Source organism: Salmo salar, chromosome ssa02 (genome assembly GCF_905237065.1).
Source record: "Salmo salar chromosome ssa02, Ssal_v3.1, whole genome shotgun sequence".
Classification (NCBI taxonomy): Eukaryota; Metazoa; Chordata; class Actinopteri; order Salmoniformes; family Salmonidae; genus Salmo; species Salmo salar.
The window spans coordinates 30625814-30645610 of NC_059443.1; the positions used below are offsets into that span (position 1 = coordinate 30625814).

The window sequence follows — 19797 nt, forward strand, 5'->3', positions numbered from 1 at the left end:
CTCATTCGACGGAAATGACATCACCACACATTCAGAGACCTTCGAGTTGAATCGACCTTCTTCGAAGGAAGTGCAACGCAGACAAGCGACTCCATGAGAAAGAAAAAATAGAAAAAAAGGAGAAAAAAAACTCGTTGAATTTGTAAAATCGGAAAGATTTGAACAGTTTTTGAACTGTACCGGGCTACGGGGATTCCGTGAAGGGAGAAAGCGCTGTTAGCGCGGGTAAATGCTGTTATTTGTCTTCATAATCATAGTATTTCTCTTTCAATTTGAGCGACTTGCACCCGACGAGTATCTTCTCTGTTTGCACAGCTGGAAGTCTGTGCGAGATTTTTTTTATTTTTTTTATTCCCTCTCACCTTCAGTTTTTTTTTCCTCGAATTTTTCCGTGTGTTTTGCTCTTTCTATTTCCACAGGCATCGAAGAGAGCGAGAGTCAGGACATTCCTCTCGTGCTTTTATTAGAGCGTCTAGCAAGGAATTGAAATGCACTTGCAGCTTAGAAAATTGCTAACATAGCAACCTAGACAGCGTATATGTTCGAATTATTGCTTAGCTACATTGTATCACCACCCATCACCAAATGAATTACTTTGAAGGGGAAAACCCATGTAATGGCAAGCTAGCACGGTCCTCCTTCCTATGCTACCACATTCCACCCTAGGCAGCTGAATTACCTAGCTAGTCTTTAACAAGTCATATCATTGTGTAACCCGGGGCATAATTATTGTAATGTATGTCCAAATATTGAAGTTATCTAACCAAATAAAGTACCAACATAGCTACCATTTGTTTCATTAGCTAGGTACCGTATGTGAAGTTACATTTAAATGACTTAAAGTTATTGTCGCCGGTCTCCAAAGGTGTCAGTCGGATGTGCAACAATGTAGCCAATTTTATTTCAATTGATGAGTGATTAGCTGTTTGGCCTAGTGGTGATATGGCGGTGTTACTCTTTCATTGCAGAAATGATGGAGGATTCCCATTTTAACTCGCAGTACTTCTGGTCCCCTGTGCCTGTACAAGGACAGGTAAGTTTAGTGAAAAATGTCAGTTTAAAATGTTAAAGTATATTGCAAGTGACACCTTTTGATTGTAGTAATTACTCTTTTTGGAGTTTGGAATTTTGTAACAAGGATTTCTCTCTCTTTCTCTGTCAGATTGAGAACGCCATGTTCCTGAAGCAACTGAAGGACCAGGAGAAGAACACTTTGTTCCCCTCCTCTCATTACCAGACGACCGTGCTCACTGTCCCCAAGCAGGACGGAGAGGGCCAAGGGGGTCACCTACACCCCCCTCACACCCAGAACATCACTGTGGTGCCCGTACCTTCCACTGGTATCATGACAGCAGGTGTGTGTGTCAACTGTTAGTGTAGTATTTATCACACTTTTGCATTGTCTGTTTTGTATCTTATTTACATTCTCCTCTCTCTGCAGCGGGTCTGGTCATCACTACCCCTCAAGGCACACAGCTGGTCTCTCCTGCCTCTTCCTCTCAGTCCTTCGTCTCTGGACATCCCACCACCACCATGATCGTCTCTACACTGCACACTCCAGGTAACACACACTCACTCACACACACGATTGTCTCCACCCTCCTTTATCCTAACACTGAAAAATACACACTTCACTTACGTACTGTCAAACTCGGACCCACATCTTTCACTTAGACAAGAAACAGGAAGGTGGAACCCCCCAGGTGATCGTCATGCCGACACCTTCGAAGCGAGGCAGGAAGAAGAAGTCGACACTGGGGAGGGGGCGGCCTGTCGGTGGTCACACCCTCTCTGCCGGAAATGAGGCGTTGATTCTGGCTCATCTGGTGTCGGGAGGGCAGGTGAGACAGTTATCATAGTAACTCCATAGTAACCAAAATAAAACCTATTCCCTCTAAAACAATTCCAGACTAAGCTCAGGCTATTGATTTTCAGACTAAGCAACAAAAACAGCGCAAATGTAGACTTTTACAACAGTGTGGTTTTTTAATATGATGGACGTGATTCTAATGTTTGTGACATTTGATAGGTGGTTATGTCTTCACAGCATTATACAACTGACCCGTACGACCTCGCCAACGAAGACGAGAACCACGGCGGGAAAGACTGCAACAAGACCTACAGGTATGGACCTACGGCATCACAGAAGGGCCAAAAAGCACCTGCTGTGCTGTGCATCCCCATAGGAATGTAAAGCTGTGGAATGCTTGCACACCCGTATGTCTGTATGTTGTAGATGAGAGTCAGGACAGAGAGGTTAGACAGGCTGTGGATGAACACTAGGTGCTGCTGGGCATGGGCATTTCTCTCTTTCTCTCTCACAAACCACAGAACGTCTCCACTGCATGCTGTGGCAGCACACACACCCGCTTCAGTATTTCACTATGTGTATGTACCTGCGCTCTGGATCACAATGTGTGTTTGCTCAGCAACATGGACACACATTCTCTGCCTCCCTCATGCATCCGCCCCACACACGCGCATCCCTGCACACATTGGACACGCACTCCTTCGCCTACTTCTGTCCTCCTTTTTTTCTCTTTCTATCTCTCCTTCATACAATGTTTCCCTACTTTTCAAGCTATCTGTTTGTCTTTCTATTTCTTGCTTCAGCAGAATCTGCTATTTTTCCAGCCGTTTTCACTGATTTCACCCTCTTTCTCTCTTCCCCCCTCCCTCTCTGTCTGTCTCTGCTTTTTTCACATCCCTCGTTCATTTCATCTGCTCCCTTGTTTTTTGCTTTCTATCCTGTTCTTTTCTCTTGCTCTCTCCCTTTGTTTTCCCCGCTTGCTGTCTCATGCTTCACCTTCCTTCCACTATCTTCCTCCCCCTTGCCCATCTCTCATGTCCCTGTCTCTTTGTCCTTGCTTTTTGTATTTTCATCTCTCTGTTTCTCACCTGCTCCTGCCCTCATTTCCTTCATGTCTTCCCATTCTCCCGCTCGTCCTCCCTGCCTCCCTTGTCTGTCTCTCTGTCCCGTAGGTGCCGGATGTGTGCGGTGACCTTCTTCAGTAAGTCAGACATGCAGATCCACTCCAAGTCTCACACAGAGGCCAAGCCCCACAAGTGTCCCCACTGCTCCAAGTCATTCGCCAACTCCAGCTACCTGGCCCAGCACATCCGCATCCACAGCGGGGCCAAGCCCTACACCTGCTCCTACTGCCAGAAGTCCTTTAGACAGCTCAGTCACTTACAGCAGCACACACGGTACTGCTCACAGCAGCTCCACCTGACCTGCTCTACCCTACTAGCCTGCCCCCCTCCCCTCTATTGGCTGCTTGCACTGTGTGTGTCTGTGTGTGTGTGGATGTCTGTGTGTGTGTGTGTGTGTGTGTGTGTGGATGTCTGTGTGTGTGTGTGTGTGGATGTCTGTGAAAAGGCAAGACGCAGGCCATGTGTGTGAGTCCGCACGATTGTGTGTAGTCTCTACTTCGAGTCCCTCTGTCTCTTGTCTGTCTGTTTGGTGTCCTTACCTCTTCACTGCTGCTTCTCTAGTGTGTGCACATACACACACGATCACTTTGAAAATAATTTGGGTCAGAGTGGAATACTGTTAAGTTTTAGAGAAACGTAATTTTTTAGAAGTCAGGCACTGAGTAATAGAGGGAGTTTAAGTGTGATTTTCCTATCAATCAAGGTTTAAAGAACAGCAACACTGTTCTCCTGTTCTCCCTTCCTCCCTCTATCTTCTCTTCTTGCTTCCAGAAACCACACAGAGTCCAAGCCCCACAAGTGTCCCCACTGCACTAAGTCCTTTGCCAACTCCAGCTATCTGGCCCAGCACATCCGCATCCACACAGGGGTGAAACCGTACACCTGCTCTTTCTGTCAGAAGTCCTTTAGACAGCTCAGTCATCTACAGCAGCACAACAGGTGAGGGTGATGTACTACTTACCTGGGGGGCCTTTCAATAGTATTTTCTCTGTGGGGGCCTTTCAATAGTATTTTCTCTGTGGGGGGGGCCTTTCAATAGTATTTTCTCTGTGGGGGGGGGGCCTTTCAATAGTATTTTCTCTGTGGGGGGGGCCTTTCAATAGTATTTTCTCTGTGGGGGGCCTTTCAATAGTATTTTCTCTGTGGGGGGGCCTTTCAATAGTATTTTCTCTGTGGGGGGCCTTTCAATAGTATTTTCTCTGTGGGGGGGCCTTTCAATAGTATTTTCTCTGTGGGGGGGCCTTTCAATAGTATTTTCTCTGTGGGGGGGCCTTTCAATAGTATTTTCTCTGTGGGGGGCCTTTCAATAGTATTTTCTCTGTGGGGGGGCCTTTCAATAGTATTTTCTCTGTGGGGGGGCCTTTCAATAGTCTAGTCTCTGTGGGGGGGCCTTTCAATAGTCTAGTCTCTGTGGGGGGGGGGCGGCATCGCAATAGTCTAGTCTCTGGGGGGCATCGCAATAGTCTACAGTGGTTTCATCTCACTCATCTGTAATGGTGTGGATCACAGGATAGCTGAAAGGAGAATATGGAGGGCCATTTACATTTCTCCCATGCTTCTGTAGGATCCACACAGGAGACAGGCCTTATAAGTGTGTTCATCTGGGCTGTGAGAAATCCTTCACACAACTCTCCAACCTACAGGTGACTACTATCCCTTTTCTTAGTTTTTTTATTCCCAGTGGTGAAAGCTCAGTAACACTGACCCTTAGTAGTTACAGCCTTACAAATACCCATTTGAAGATGAGTCCTGAACGGTCCTGTTCTGTTCCAGTCCCACAGACGGCAGCACAACAAGGACAAACCCTTCAAGTGCACCAACTGTAACCGTGGTTACACGGACGCGGCCAGTCTGGAAGTCCACCTGTCCACTCACACGGTCAAACACGCCAAGCTCTACTCCTGTGGCCTCTGCAACCGCACATACACCTCTGTAAGAGAAACACCACTTTTAAGGCACCCAGCATGTAGTAGTCGCAGACCTTTAACTTTCAACAGACATTTTCACAGCCTTCAGACAGTGTGCATGTATAGTGCATGTCTGTGCATAGTGTGTGTTGGTGCACACTTGTCATCTCTCGCTCTAACCCTCTGTATTCTATTCTCAGGAGACGTACCTGGTGAAACACTTACAGAAACACAACTCGGACCCGCTCACTGCAGCGGCAGTCGCTGCTACACAGCACTCTCAGCAGAACCAACAGAACCAAAGCCATACCCAGAACCAGGGAGGTTCTCAAGGCCGAGGAGAGGACACCGATAGTGGGGCAGGCCGAGCCGGAGGACAAGGTGGAGATCATGGACAAGGACAAAACCAGGGTAGCTACTCTCAGGCAGAGACGGCATCCTGCCCCTTTGACCTGCACCAGTATAAGACCGTCGCTGCAGGGGACATCCAGTTCAAAACAGTCAGCGTGGCGGACCTAGCGACCCACAAGGACCTCTGTCTCACCGTGGCTACCTCCACCATTCAGGTGGAGCACCTAAACTCATAGGGGTGGGAGGGAAGAGTGGTAGAGACTGAGAGAAACTGGAGGAGGCCTATGGACAGACTGGATAAAAGCAATAGAGGGGATATAGGAAGATGTGACTGCCTGAAAGGTGGGTAATGGAAGAGGAAGTCGAGATGTTCGAACAGAGATGGACTTTTTGTACTTTTTTGTACTCGTTTCTCACTTTTATTTCATTTTGCCAATGTTGAGTTTGTGTTTTTGTACTCTTTTATAATGAATGGCTAGTGTATCCTGTTGGTAAAGGAGTGTTTCTCTGTCCGTCACTGCAATGGTGTGGAAGAGAGACGAAAAAATGACAGATCAATGAGTGAAGAGATGTTTTCTCTTTTTTTTATCCTTGTACTCCATACGAACACAACTTTGATTGTGGTCACGTCTGAAGTGTATAACTAAAACTAACAGAGAATTGTTAAGGTACGTTTTTCTACTTTCCCACAGATACTATCAGGTTTTGACTACATCATTGTCATGATGGTTACTGTAATCTACCTTGTAAAATGTGCTCACAAATCTTTTTTCACAGAAAAAAGGGAAGTAGGCTCTGTTTTGAAAAAAGCCCTGCAAAAGTATATATTGAAATGCATACCAGTGTATATGTGTGTGCTTGTTAAAAATAAATGTATAATCTATACTATATTACAATTTGATATTTAGCCTCAGTCCACAAGCCAATCATAGAGTCCTGTTTACCTCACATGACCCTGTAAGAACTGGGAAGTGAATGTGATCAGCTGGTACTTGTTCTATGTAATCCTTGTCATATTTATTTTGTGTCCTAAGAATATCATTGTTATCCAAATATATTCTGACTATACTTCCACTACTGTTATACTAAAGTGTATGACCTTTACAGACTGATACATATGAAAATACAGTGTTTTCCCTTATCAAACAAATACCTCACTGAAATCCAACAATTTGCCTTCCTGTAACACATTGTGCACTTGCAGTAATGATAAAGATTAACGTTTGAAGATCGCCTATGTTGGAAAGGGTGAGATGCTGCTGTTTAATTATTGTAACCACAGAGGTATTAGTTTGAATGTCACATTTGAATATGACTGCTGTAGACGCAAATTTGCCCCGATGCATGTAAGGACTTGGCAGTGTCGATTGCCTCTGTCGAGTAAACGCTTGATTCATTGATCTGCTGTAGTGTGATGTGTCACGCAAATAACACGTGTCGTGAACAACATTAGCGTGAGTAATAATAGTGGAATCGGAGGTTTACTATACCATTCTTTAAATGTTTTTTTTTCTATACATATTAACTTGCCATGTCTAATCAGACAAGGATTCAAAAGCATGACATTGACTTTGTTTAAAAAATAAGTAAATATAAACTGTAAAATAACATGTATTACCATTGAATGGTTTTTCAACTTAGTCAACATTTTTTCTGCAGTGCCGGATGGCGTCGGGTGGGTGAAAAGTGTAGGAGTCGAGAAACTTCATGATAGTAAATAACGACGTTACTGTATTTCTGCCTTAGCTACCAGAAACCCACACTACGAAACTGTAATTTGTCATTCAAACATGCCTCGGAAAAAGCCATTCAGCACCAAACAGAAGAAGAAACAGATGCAAGTGAAACGGGAAAGAAAGAGAGGTAACGTGGGCTGCAATGACAGAAAGTGTGCGTGCCGAAAATGCTAACGTTAGCTAGCTTTTAATTTTACAAACTTGTAACGTTACGTGGAGAGTTGAGTAACTTGGCTAGTTAGCTGTCTGCTTTCAGGAACAACAATACTATGTCATGTTGCCCGATATATTTCTACGAATTAGGTACAATTAAAGAATAGGGACGTCATTTTTTTGCCATAACGTGCATATCTTGTGTATTTGGGTCTTTCCAGCAAACGTTAGCTACTTTGCTTGCTAGCTAGTACCTTGCTTGCTAGCTAAGGAGGTGACGACGTTACAGAGCTAGCATGTGTGTGACCTTATCGCTCAATTGTATTACTGGCGTCATTGATGGGGCTGAAGTGGAAAAGTATTGATGCACAGAAATCAGCATCACTGTACTACACTGGTATTGTTTTCACTTTGTGTAAGCTCTACTGCGCAGACTCGCTATCAAATGATGTAATAGGAAAGCTAAGCTATCCCAAATTGAGTGTATAACGAAAGGTGTTGGAGATCACATACCTACACTCTACAGCTAGTAATGAAAATAGATTTGTTATGAAAACATCCACTGTCGATTTATTACATAAGGTTAGTATTGAGACGATTACTAAATGTATAGATAGCTATGTGTTATGCAATGTAGATAGCATATATGTAAAAGTATGTGCACTCGATTCTAAAGTAGAACGTTGTGGAATGTGGTCTTTGTTTGGTACCAAGTGCTGACGTAGAGGCTAGTTTTCATTCTGTCCTCTGTATGTTTGTGTCCCAAATAGCGCCCTATCCCCTATATATAGTGCACAACAAAAAGTTGTGCCCTATATAGGGAATATGGTGCCATTTGGGAAGGGTTCAATGTAAGCCTCTGATTATGATGACCTCTCCTCCTCAGGTGAGCCAGGTTCAGGGCCCAGCAGCCGTAATGCCAGCGTGGAGCGGGGGATGGACAGGGAGAGGCAGTCAGACACCTCAGATAGTGAAACCACAGATGTCAGGAGGATAAACCAGCAGCCCGGCATCAGGGAGGGCAGATACGATCCCAATAGGTGAGTTACCAATACATTAGCATAGGTAATGCTTAGCTCTGGCCCAGGGGATTACATGTGGCTTACTGATGTAGACGCTGAGCAAGCCACACGTAACACCCGGGACCAGAGCTAAGGTAATACTGTACATCACCTGCAATGAAACCAAACACGGGTGTGTTATTGCTGGGCTTGAACAAAAGGGTTAATGGAAAAGATTAATTAGAGCTATGTCTGTAGATATTAAAAGTAAGAGGCCGAAAGAGCCTAAATAATTAAATGAGAACATGTTACTGTAGGAATCCGGAACCATGAGCAAACAACTTTGACAGAGGTCAGTGGTAAATTACAAAAACTGCTGTTGTCAGAACAAACACCCACGTCACACACACCTGATATTCATGACTCTGCACACAGATGCTTTTGTGTCCTTCACACACTCACCCTGCCCAATTTCCCCCTTCTACACACAGCTATACTCATCTCTTTGTCCATTCAGGTTCCGTCTGCACTTTGAGAAGGAGAGCAGAGAGGAGGTGGAGAGGAGGAAGAAGCTTGCCAGAGAGAAGGTTCTGGACCAGATGTTAGACAAAGACCTGGAGGTTGACATCAGCGACATATACCCCACAGAAAAAGGTCAGCGCTCCTTGACCCTGAGCCTCACAACAACCTCTTAATGCTGTTAAATAAAGGTTGTCTCAAATGGCACCCTATTCTTTATTTAGTACACTCATTTTGACCTAAGCTATATGTGCTCTGGTCGAAGTAGTACACTATAGGGTGTGATTTGGTACGTAACCTGTACCCTGAGCCTCTCAATGCTGTTAAATAAAGACCCACTCTAGTGGGAGTTTTGACATGGTCTTTTCACTTTGTGTCAATGCTTGACGTATCTGTGCCACTGACCTCCAATCTCAGGTCTTGAGTTTCCGCGGCGACCTCCGTGGAACTATGGGATGAATCGTGAGGAGCTGCTGAGGAAAGAAGAGAAGTCATACCGGGAATATCTGAATGACCTGCACTCCAGAAACCCACCTGGATCCCTCAGCCACTTTGAGCACAACCTGGAGGTGAGGAAACGATATATTCAGAACCCTTTATACACCCTTTATAAATGCTCTTCAGGGCGGTGGTAGCCTTGAGGTTAGTGACCGGCTAGTTACGGGGGGTGTATTGTGTCAGCAGAAAGGTCCATTTTGATGCATAAATAAAGAGCTATTAATTCTACAATATTCTATAAACTTGAATGAATCCTTTAAAAAACACCTCTTTCTCTGACACTGAGCAAAATCTAGGGTAGGCAAAACCTTCATATACTCTTCATATAACTTTACACTTTCCCTTCATCTCTCCCCCTCTTCATCTCTCCCCTCTTCATCTCTCCCCCTCTCTTTCTGTCAGACGTGGAGACAGTTGTGGAGAGTGTTGGAGATGTCCGATGTGATCCTGCTCATCGTGGACATCAGGCACCCGGTGGGTAATCTCTTTAAAACTCCTACCGTCATTATCTGCTACTAGTCATGTACCATAGTATCACTATCAACTTACTACTGTCACCATGATAATGTAATTAATAGACACTATTATGATGTCATTATGCTTTGAACCATATGGTGAAATGCATACATAGAGTATCCACCAGGTGGAGCCACAGACAGGGTAAGTTATACATGGTCAGTACCAGTCTATAAGTCCTTTGCCAGACCGAGCATGCATGTCTTAATGAATGTGTTCTGAGTGTTCCTGGTGGGTCTCTCCCATGTAGGTGCTGCAGTTTCCCCCGGCGCTGTACCACTACATCACTGGGGAGCTGCAGAAGCAGGTGGTGGTGGTGCTGAACAAAGCTGACCTGTGTCCCCCTCCCCTGGTGCTGGCCTGGACACACTACCTCCAGACACAGTTCCCCCACCTCCACTGTGTCTGCTTCACATCACACCCCGGCCAGCCATACAGCACAGGTGGGTGGGAGTGAGGGTGGTTGTACTGGAGTGAAAGTGCCACACAAGACGAGAGACAATGATGAGAGCTGATTAGTGATGTTGAACTGTGTACTTGATCACCAGGATAACCTTTGCACTGTCTGTATCTGTCTCTGTGACTCTAGTGCTTCAGAAGAAGAGGATGAGAAAAAAGGGTACATGTGGGTGGGGACATGCTGGAGGCCCCACCCACATCCTGAAGGCGTGTCAGGAAATCACAGCAGGAAAAGGTGAAAGGGACACACCCACCTGGGTGGCTTAATACCTATTTCACACATGTATTGCTAACCATGCAAGTCTGTAATGACTTGATGCTTTGGCCAGATACTTTCCATAGCATAGCTAATTACTGTTGAATGGAGGATTGATGTCGTCATACAAAGATGTGTGGGTGCATGGTTGTAAGGGTATATCATAGAAGAACCAACACTGAATGGAAGTAGTCTTAAAATAGGCTGAAGACAAGTAAGGCTGCTTCCCGATTCTCCACTTTTTCCCAGAAGTGTGCAGAATGATTGGCTGTAGGGAGTGTTCACCATTGTTACCCCCCACCCCCTTGTAGTGGACCTGTCCAGCTGGGAGAAGAAGATCCAGAGAGATGCGGTTGCTATGGGACCGGAGGGAGAACAGTCAGAGGAGGGGGTGGACTCTGTGCTAGTGGAGCACCAGAGTGATGTTGCCATGGAGATGAGCAGCCCCTCCCAGGAGCTGTATAAAGATGGTGTGCTCACGCTGGGCTGTATAGGTGAGCGGCCATGTTGGAAGCTTGCTTTCCTACCTCCAAATCAATAATCTGTCGTGACTGATTAGTAACTTGATAAATGAAGTTATGCTTGTGTACCTCAAGGCTTTGTTCCCCCACCAACCCCCTCTGGCATTCAGAAATGTCTACTACAAAGGGGATATGAATATACGTGCCTCTCCCTCCCTCCCTAGGCTTCCCTAACGTGGGGAAGTCATCAGTATTGAACAGTCTGGTAGGTAGGAAGGTGGTGAGTGTGTCTCGAACCCCCGGCCACACCAAATACTTCCAGACCTACTACCTCACACCCACTGTCAAACTGTGTGACTGCCCTGGACTGGTCTTCCCTTCACTAGTCAACAAACAACTACAGGTAACTGAGAGGAGGGAGTGAGTAGGGTGTAAGTGTGTATGTATGTATGTGTGTGCACAATGTCCTCCCATTCCCTTAGAATCCCAGGTCTAATCACTTTTTGGTGACAGCCTGTGAAGGAAATGTCTTGGAGAATAGAAGAATAAATGATATTCCCTCTGGCCATTTGAAGGCTGTAGCACTGTACCAATCCATACCACTTTTAAGTCTCAACTACTGCGGAGAGCTTTGTGTATAAAAGCAATCATTACCCGTCAACCCTTTTCAAACTGTTTCTCAACTGTTTTGTTTTCCCTCCTATCTTTCTCATCATGCTTTACTCTTTCTAAACACTTTTCCTCCATTCTTTTGTATCTACGCCTCTTCCTCCATCTCCCCCTCCTCTTCTCTGCCCCTTTCTCCCTAGATCCTAGCTGGTATCTACCCAGTGTCTCAGCTGCAGGAGCCCTACAGTTCTGTGGGTTATCTGTGTGAGCGGACCCCCTTCCTGTCGGTGCTCAAGCTCCGGCACCCCAGCGTGGAGGGCCCACAGCATGCACCCAAGGGGGGGGAGAAGGAGAGGGAGCAGGGGCCCGAGCACAGCTGGACAGCCTGGGACGTGTGTGAGGGTAAGGACCACCTCCAGTCTGGCTCTAGAACCTCTGGTCTGGTTCTAAACTGTTGAAACATGCCCTCTTGTCTGGATGTCAGGGAGACATTTGGGAAATTCTCAGGAACAGTTGAAATTATAATACAATAACAATTTATCGATTTTAGTTTTCTCTCCCTACGTCTCTTTCTTGTTCTCTCTCTTCCCTCTTCTCTCTCTTTCTGTCTGTCTCACAGCCTGGGCAGAGAGGAGGGGTTATAAGACAGCGAAGGCAGCTCGTAACGACGTGTATCGGGCGGCTAACAGTCTGCTGCGGCTGGCCGTTGACGGCAGGCTGTGTCTGTGCCTCAGACCACCTGCATACAACGATCAGAGAGGTCAGTACACAGGTCATACAACGATCAGAGAGGTCAGTACACAGGTCATACAACGATCAGAGAGGTCAGTACACAGGTCATACAACGATCAGAGAGGTCAGTACACAGGTCATACAACGATCAGAGAGGTCAGTACACAGGTCATACAACGATCAGAGAGGTCATAGACCGGAGATGACAAACAGTGAGGCATCAGGCATATCACTATATCACTACTGTACAGACAACCAGAGACTCATATTTAAAAGGGCAGACAGACACGCAGGGGAAGGTCAAATCCCAGCAGGGGAGCTACTGCGCACAGCTGATGTTCATCTGGCTTCTGTCCTTTAAACTGATGACTGGGGCTTTGTACAAACAAAACATGAAGAAAAGGCTTTATTTGATTGATTGATTAATTATTCAACTAATGGATTTGCGCTATACAGAGCAGTGGGAGTCCCACCCAGACCTGGCAGAGATCATCGCTCTACAGGGACGGAGGGAAGAGGAGGGGGCAGGAGAGAGGGATGAGGAGGAGGAGGAGGGAGAGTCCAGCTCTGAGCCGGAGGAGGAGAGGGATAGGGACGCTGATGATGATGAGGATGGTGATGATGAAGATGAAGGGTTTGGACACCCGGCAGTGAAGGAGAGGAAGGGGCCAACGAGCCTCACAGTCAACATGTTCGATGTCCTCCGGGAAAACGAGTGCGAGTGAGGGACAAGGGAAGAAATAATGAATTTAAAAAACAAAGTGCTTGATCTCTCCCTCTACACTCACTGCACCTTCATTCCATTTTCCTTTGCTTGACTTGCATTCCTTTAACATTCTGACTCAACTCTTCTTTCTCCCCAACCCCTCCCCCTCCCAGAGGTTACTAAAAGCACTCTGATATTGTATAAAACATTTTCAATTCTCCATGCTGTGCCTCTGCTCTGCTTGTACACCCATGCAGCTGTACTTAGACTGCATTTAGACAGGCAGCCCAATTCTGATATTTTTTTCTACTAATTGTTCTTTTGACTAATCACATCCTATCTTTATCACAGCTGATTGGTCAAAAGGCCAATTGGTGAAGGAAAGATCAGAATTGGGCTGCCTGTCTAAACTATTGTAGGATTACATTTGGTTTGGTTTTTATCATTTTCCTGCATGTAGGATTTTACTATTATTATTTCCCTTAAAGCTGGTAGGGGCATTGTGGTATATTAATCATTGATTGGTTTTCAATCTGTTTATTGATAAGTGGCCTCACAGCTGAGATGCCAAAGGTCAGATAAGGTCATTAGACCCTAGAAATGGAATGGCTTGAACTGTGACAGGGTTATGGATTCCACCTCATGTTGACGGTCACACAGTCTAAACGGGGATTAGACAGTGATAATGATGTCATCCACATGGGACTACTATTTGGCTGCCAGTGCAGATTTATGACATCACTGTCTAATCCTGGTTGATTTCACTGATTTCACTGATAGTACTTCGGTAGGGTGGGGATGTGTGGAATTCAGCATTCCATGCTGCTTTCAGTGGTAATAATCATTGTTGAACCCATTTTATATGGTTCTACCCAATTCAGTGTTATATTTGAGTGTCTACTAGGGGCAGTGTTCTTCAGTCCTGGTGCAGGAGACTCACAGTATTGGACTGAAACAAAAGCCTACACACCTTGTGGGTCCCCAGGACCAGGCTTGAAAACATCTGATTTAAGTTTAAAGACCTGTTGTTGTGGACTATATATGTAGTGTTTGAACTACTACAGAAGAAAACTGTCAGAATTTGCTGTTACAGAGAGCCACTCAAGTGCAGCACTGTATCATGCAACGCTGACTGACTGACTCACTTGAGAGAGAGTTTGGCCACCAAAAAGCACTCTGATGATCTGAGATAGTATCACATGGTTCCATAGCAGCCAATATCGACCAATACAGTAACGGTCCTGTTAATGATCCTAAATTATGCCAGCTATGCAAACCAGCTGAGTAGCTAGAATTTAGAATGAGAGTCTAAATACTGGAAGAATGGAACAACATTACTGTTGGTCAAACCTCCGTCTCTATCTCTCTATGGCTCTGTTCTAATGTTACAGTCTGTCAGGGCTGGATTATAGTGTGCTGTTGCCTACTGTTGTACCTCATTGTTCCTGTTCTACTGTATTACATGTCACTCTGAGGGAACACTACTGCACAGTGCTGTGTTACCATGTAACAACATGCACTGTTCTGCTCTATACCAATGGCACACTAAGGCCATTCCTTTTTCCTGTCTGTGTGACTGATCAGGAAAAACTCTGGGCTGTAGTGTGTCTAAGCAACAACTAGGGACCCAGCAGTGTTTTTCCTACCCACGTGACCAGGAAAAACTCCTGTGCATAATACACACCACTCTGGTTTCCGATATGGAGATAGATGTGTTCATGCTCTTTGTTTCAGTGATTAAAACAGACTTGTACGTGAGTGTTTAGATTGTGTATTTGCTGCATTCTTTATTTCATTCCTGGTATGCTCAAATGACAATGAACTGGACTGCTCTCTGCAATAAAGATAATCCATGGAACAAGGTCTGTCTGTCTTTTAACGACAGGCTCTTTCTTCACATAGGATTTACTTTAGCAATCCTATAAGCGGCAATCTGAGATTGGTATATACATTTTTGGACTTTTAAATAAATTATTAATAGTCATTGATTCTTGATGAATATAATGTATTAATGCCTAATGAGATTATTTCAACTGTTTTACCCCATCCCTTAACAAGCAAGTGTCCACATACTTTTGGCCATGTAGTGTATTATTGTACCATGATATTACACCATCGGGATTCGGTATAGAATGTGTGGTAACACATCCTGACTCATGCACTCTCTAATTGTCCAAATTGTCAATGGTCAGATCGTCTTTAGGATTGATATTTATATTCATCTCAGAGGAAATAGATTATAAATTGTCATTACTCAACATTACATGTTGTTGCAAGGATTACCAACTTGATTCAGCCGCAGGATGAATTTTAAATAATTACAAATAATTTGTAGATGACAAATTGACCCTAAGAAGCCCAAACATATATTTCACTAAAACATCATTTCAAACCTTGCTTACAGTTGTATACGATCACACGTGTATCTCTCTGTTATGCATGGGAATACTGGGGAACAGACTTCCAAAAATGTAAATCACTTGGAGCTGATTTCCTGGTGTTTTTACAATCCTTCATGTTCAACGATGAAAATAAATAATAATAATTCTGAGAGAACTTGGGGGGCCAAATTCGGCCACCAGCTGGGGGACCCTATGTAGGCTATCATGTTGAAGCAGACAGTCATCTTCTGAATCATCCTCCACACTCTCATCATAGACGCCCATACCGTCTCTCTTGGCAGTGACTGCATCCCAAATGGCACCCTATTCCCTATATAGTAGTGCACTATACAGTTTGTGTATCTGAGTGCATTGGTTATCTATTTCATCACTGTTCATTTCATCCCTCCAGTGGGTTAATACCACAGATGATCTGGAATGATTTCTGAACCATCTGATCGACACCCCAAACTATTCACCGCCTGATTACCAGGGAACTACAACCTGTATGGTAGCAATTATACCGTCACATAGAAAAGCAGCCTTGAGATTTACTAGTGCATGACACCATAAATATAAAAACTGTTAATTAAATTCTGGTGTGTCAAAAGAATTTACTGCCAGCAGTATGTGTTGGTCGCGCCAGTAATGCCCATGTGGTTTGAGTTAGAGTTCAGCTTTTCAGTGAGGCTCACTGTGGAACTCTTTTCTCATGATGTAATCAGTGCCTTAAACCCCTTTCCCTTCCTATCCTGACACACACACACACACACACACACACACACACACACACACACACACACACTGACAATTACAGACATCGACACACATACACACTTCCTACCCTGGCACAAACTTCCTCTACATGTGCCCCCTCAACTAGCCTAATGCCTAATGTGTGTGAGACCAGATGGTAAAGAATAGGTTTCGTATGAGAGGCGGAAAATTAACAAACCACAGAAACGGCGTTAAGCCTGGTAGACACTGTCCCGAGTGGACACACACACGTGTGAAGCTGAGAGTACAGGTGTTATAATGGGCCCTTATTATGGCTACTTACTGGGGAAACAGAATAGAGAGGACCCCATAAGCCCAAACACAACACCCAAAGTTAACCTCATTACTACAGCACTTACTTATTCCCTAGGCTAGCATTGAGAGGAAGTGTCTTGTGAACAAGATTTCCACAACACCAACTGTGGGACCAAAATACCCAGCTGGCATGTACACCTGTATGGTCACTAGAGGGCTTTCAAGCCTTGCAGCACCGTTGATGTCTGGAGTTGTTACTGGTCAGGTTCTGCTGGCCTATTGTGCACAGGGTTCTCATTGGTGGTGTTAATAGTATGTATGTGCAGTATGTGCTACATGATATCACACACATGACTGGTTTTTATCACCTTTACACAGGTGTGTCATGGACTATTGAGTATCTCGCCTTCTCTCACACACACACACACACACACACACACACACACACACATACACACACACATACACACACACACACACACACACACACACACACACACACACACACACACACACACACACACACACGGACGGACGGACGTCTTTGTGGGGGTCAGGGCAGCCTCAGCCGGCAGATTGGGTGTCCTGATCTCCCTGTCTCAGGCTTGTTTCACTAGAGCAACACACTAGACCCAAACAGAGCACCCGGGGAGATGAGAGAAGACTAGGAAGCCACCTTACCACTGGGTCTACTGGGTGGGGCCGATCGTCACTGCTGTTCTGGTTGACCTGGTGCTCAGGTAGGTCTCTCGCTGTGCATCAAGATATTATTTATCCTCATTGTCATCTTAATGATGTTATTCCTGTCTTGTGTTTGTTTTTCCCCTGAAACATTTTGCAAAAGCTCGAACTGTGAGTAAAAATAGCAATCGATCATACCCACCAGGCTGGTGCAAAACATTTCTTATGGTCTCTGGATGTGGTTTGCTAAGGGACAGAGCACTCCCAGAAAATAACTAAGAGGACTTGAGATGAAGGGGAGGACACGAGTAAAGAAAGCCACTTTAGACTAGACTGTGCTATAATGAAATGCTGAATCTCATGGGCTTCCTCTACTCATCTTCTCTCCTTCGCTTTTACTAATCTGAAAACACAAAGTAAGGGGAAGAAAAACGGTGGAGGTCTACTGGGAGTATGTCCAGTTCTTTCATGAAGGAGAGGCCATGGCAATGAAGCCTGTTACTATGCTCTACTATTGACATACAGCCTCTGTGAGAGAGAAAGCATATCGTGTCACAAACTGGGCTGCTCAGTAACAGTCAGTCTCTGTTGTCCTGGAGGGTCTCATAACCAGGTACACACACCCAGCCCCAGTTCCTCTGTGAGGAAAAAACAACAGTCATAAAGAAGTAGCAACTATTTACTACACTGCTGGGACTACTTTACTATATATCAAACTATCAACAGTTGGCGGACTGATCTAGTATCATTATGACAACATTAGGTAAACTAGTCCATACATGTCCCAACTGTCATGTTTTATGAAGTTACGCAAAAATAGCCCTTTCCCTACATATTTCTTTCACAATATGTCAGCTGAGCTGTTTGCCTTAATGACCTGCGCTTGCGTGTGAAAACGGTTGGCACTGTTTGACAGAGGGCTTTTAGCTTGGGTGAGGAGCATCACTCTAGGAATACAAACTCATTGTCATTAAAGGGACTGAGATGTAGATGATGCTGAACTAATCATACATCGTCATGTCTGTCTGGCTGCATGAAGCCTACTGTTATTTGTATGTGTAATTCCTCTTGTTTTCAGTCTATGAGGTTCTGTATACTGTATGTGTCTCTGAGTGTGTGTCCATGCTTGAATGGGTCCCCTTCAGTCATCGACTGCAGGCGGCGTGTGTGTTTGTCTGTGCCCCTGTTTGTGAGTTGGAGCCCATGTGTCAATAGGTATTTTTAGTGCCGCCTCTCACTGCATTACAATGGCACTCCTTCGCACCCCTTTGGACCTCCCCCACCCACCATGTCTACCCTCCACCCCTCCGCCATAACATTCCCTCTCACTGGGAGAGACTATAGAGCTAGCCAGCAACAGTCAGTGTGTAACTTTAAAAAGGAGAGTGATAGTTTAGAAAAGAGAGGAGCAGAGACAGACGATAGGGGATTGGAGGACTCCAGTAACCATGGTGATAGTAGAACCCGCATGCAAGAGTGCACACGTTTAGGTTTTTGCCCTAGCACTACACAGCTGATTCAAATAAAAGTTTGATTATTTGTTCATTCATAGATATGTGCTTCTAGATTGTTGAGTCTAACCATGTTTGCACACAGAGAGACAAGACTGTATGTGTCTGTGTTTGAGAGACTACAGTCCATTCAGAAAGTATTCAGATCACTTAACTTTTTCCACATTTTGTTACGTTACAGCCTTATTCTAAAATGGATTAAATAGTTTTTTCCCCTCAAACTACACACACTATAAAAATGTTGCTAATTTATATCAAATAAAAACCTTAAATATCACATTTACATAAATATTCAGACCCTTTACTCAGTACTTTGTTGATGCACTTTTGGCACCGATCACAGCCTCGAGTCTTCTTGGGTATGACACTACAAGCTTGGCACCCCTGTATTTGGGGAGTTTCTGTCACATGAGTTGACGCTGGAGAGACGAAGCAGGTACGGGGAGTCAAACATTTAATAAGGAACGAGACAGGAACAGTGTCAGCATACAAAAAAACAAAGACAAAAAACACTCAATGCAGCAGCGGGGAACAGAGCTGGGGAACTGACAAATATAGGGGAGGTAATAAACAGGTGATGAGTGAGTCCAGGTGAGTCCAATATAGCTGATGCGCGTGACGAGGGAAGGCAGGTGTGCGTAATAGATGATAGGAGTGAGTGATGCAGGGCAGCCTGGCGCCCTCAAGCGCCAGAGGGGGGAAGAGCGGGTGCAGACGTGACAGTTTCTCCCATTCTTCTATGTAGATCCTGTCAAGCTCTCTCAGGTTGGATGAGGAGCGTCGCTGCACAGCTATTTTCAGGTCTCTCCAGAGATGTTCGATCGGGTTTAATTCGGGGCTCTGGCTGGGCCACTCAAGGACATTTAGAAACTTGTCCCAAAGCCACTCCTGCGGTGTCTTGGCTGTGAGCTTAGGGTCATTGTCCTGTTGGAAGGAGAAGTCTTGGTGGTTCCAAACTTCTTCCATTTAAGAATGATGGAGGCCACTGTGTTCTTGGGGACCTTCAATGCTGTAGAGGTAACCTTCCCCAGATCTGTGCCTCGACACAATCCTGTCTTGAAGCTCTACGGACAATTCCTTTGACCTCATGGCTTGGTTTTTGCTCTGACATGCACTGTCAACTGTGGGACCTTATATAGACAGGTGTGAGCCTTTCCAAATAATGTCCAATCAATGGAATTTACCACAGGTGGACTCCAATCAAGTTGTAGAAACATCTCAAGGATGATCAATGGAAACAGGATGCACCTGAGCTCAATTTCGAGACTCTTAGCAAAGGGTCTGAATACTTATGTAAATAAGGTATTTCTTTTTTTAAGTTTTAATACATTTGCAAAAATGTCTAAAAAACAGT

The 19797-nt window shown here is 44.8% G+C and overlaps 2 protein-coding genes across 7 annotated transcripts; both read left to right on the forward strand.

Annotated features, from left to right (window-relative positions):
- Positions 1 to 45: 45 nt before the first annotated feature.
- On the forward strand, positions 46 to 6592 carry LOC106579530 (zinc finger protein 384). 5 transcript variants are annotated; one of them, XM_014159545.2, is made up of 11 exons: positions 46 to 225; positions 969 to 1033; positions 1163 to 1355; positions 1442 to 1561; positions 1675 to 1841; positions 2030 to 2124; positions 2983 to 3207; positions 3706 to 3873; positions 4499 to 4577; positions 4708 to 4866; positions 5042 to 6592. In XM_014159545.2, the coding sequence occupies exons 2-11, from the start codon at positions 971 to 973 to the stop codon at positions 5426 to 5428; spliced, it is 1656 nt and encodes a 551-aa protein (XP_014015020.1). In that variant the 5' UTR covers positions 46 to 225; positions 969 to 970; the 3' UTR covers positions 5429 to 6592. The 5 variants fall into 5 exon arrangements, with proteins under 5 accessions (XP_014015020.1, XP_014015034.1, XP_045558036.1 ...); XM_014159559.2 differs by having other exon boundaries at positions 62 to 225; positions 2048 to 2124; XM_014159554.2 differs by lacking the exon at positions 46 to 225 and adding an exon at positions 373 to 613.
- LOC106579516 (guanine nucleotide-binding protein-like 1) lies at positions 6519 to 14696 on the forward strand. 2 transcript variants are annotated; one of them, XM_014159489.2, is made up of 13 exons: positions 6519 to 6646; positions 6939 to 7055; positions 7968 to 8121; positions 8600 to 8736; positions 9019 to 9170; positions 9502 to 9573; positions 9866 to 10058; positions 10205 to 10309; positions 10642 to 10824; positions 11016 to 11194; positions 11601 to 11802; positions 12020 to 12160; positions 12589 to 14696. In XM_014159489.2, exons 2-13 carry the CDS (start codon positions 6983 to 6985, stop codon positions 12855 to 12857), a joined length of 1860 nt encoding a protein of 619 aa, XP_014014964.1. In that variant the 5' UTR covers positions 6519 to 6646; positions 6939 to 6982; the 3' UTR covers positions 12858 to 14696. The 2 variants fall into 2 exon arrangements, with proteins under 2 accessions (XP_014014964.1, XP_014014982.1); XM_014159507.2 differs by lacking the exons at positions 6519 to 6646; positions 6939 to 7055 and adding an exon at positions 7418 to 7663.
- Positions 14697 to 19797: the final 5101 nt, after the last annotated feature.

What these genes read in the sequence shown, in the direction of transcription:
- LOC106579530 (XM_014159545.2), top strand. Translation starts at nt 971, where the DNA reads ATGATGGAGGATTCCCATTTTAACTCGCAGTACTTCTGGTCCCCTGTG. An exon ending in CTCTACACTGCACACTCCAG is followed by an intron (nt 1,562 to 1,674) that starts GTAACACACACT and finishes TCTTTCACTTAG; the next exon opens with ACAAGAAACAGGAAGGTGGA. An exon ending in CACTTACAGCAGCACACACG is followed by an intron (nt 3,208 to 3,705) that starts GTACTGCTCACA and finishes TCTTGCTTCCAG; the next exon opens with AAACCACACAGAGTCCAAGC.
- LOC106579516 (XM_014159489.2), top strand. Translation starts at nt 6,983, where the DNA reads ATGCCTCGGAAAAAGCCATTCAGCACCAAACAGAAGAAGAAACAGATG. An exon ending in GGAAATCACAGCAGGAAAAG is followed by an intron (nt 10,310 to 10,641) that starts GTGAAAGGGACA and finishes ACCCCCTTGTAG; the next exon opens with TGGACCTGTCCAGCTGGGAG. An exon ending in TGCATACAACGATCAGAGAG is followed by an intron (nt 12,161 to 12,588) that starts GTCAGTACACAG and finishes TGCGCTATACAG; the next exon opens with AGCAGTGGGAGTCCCACCCA.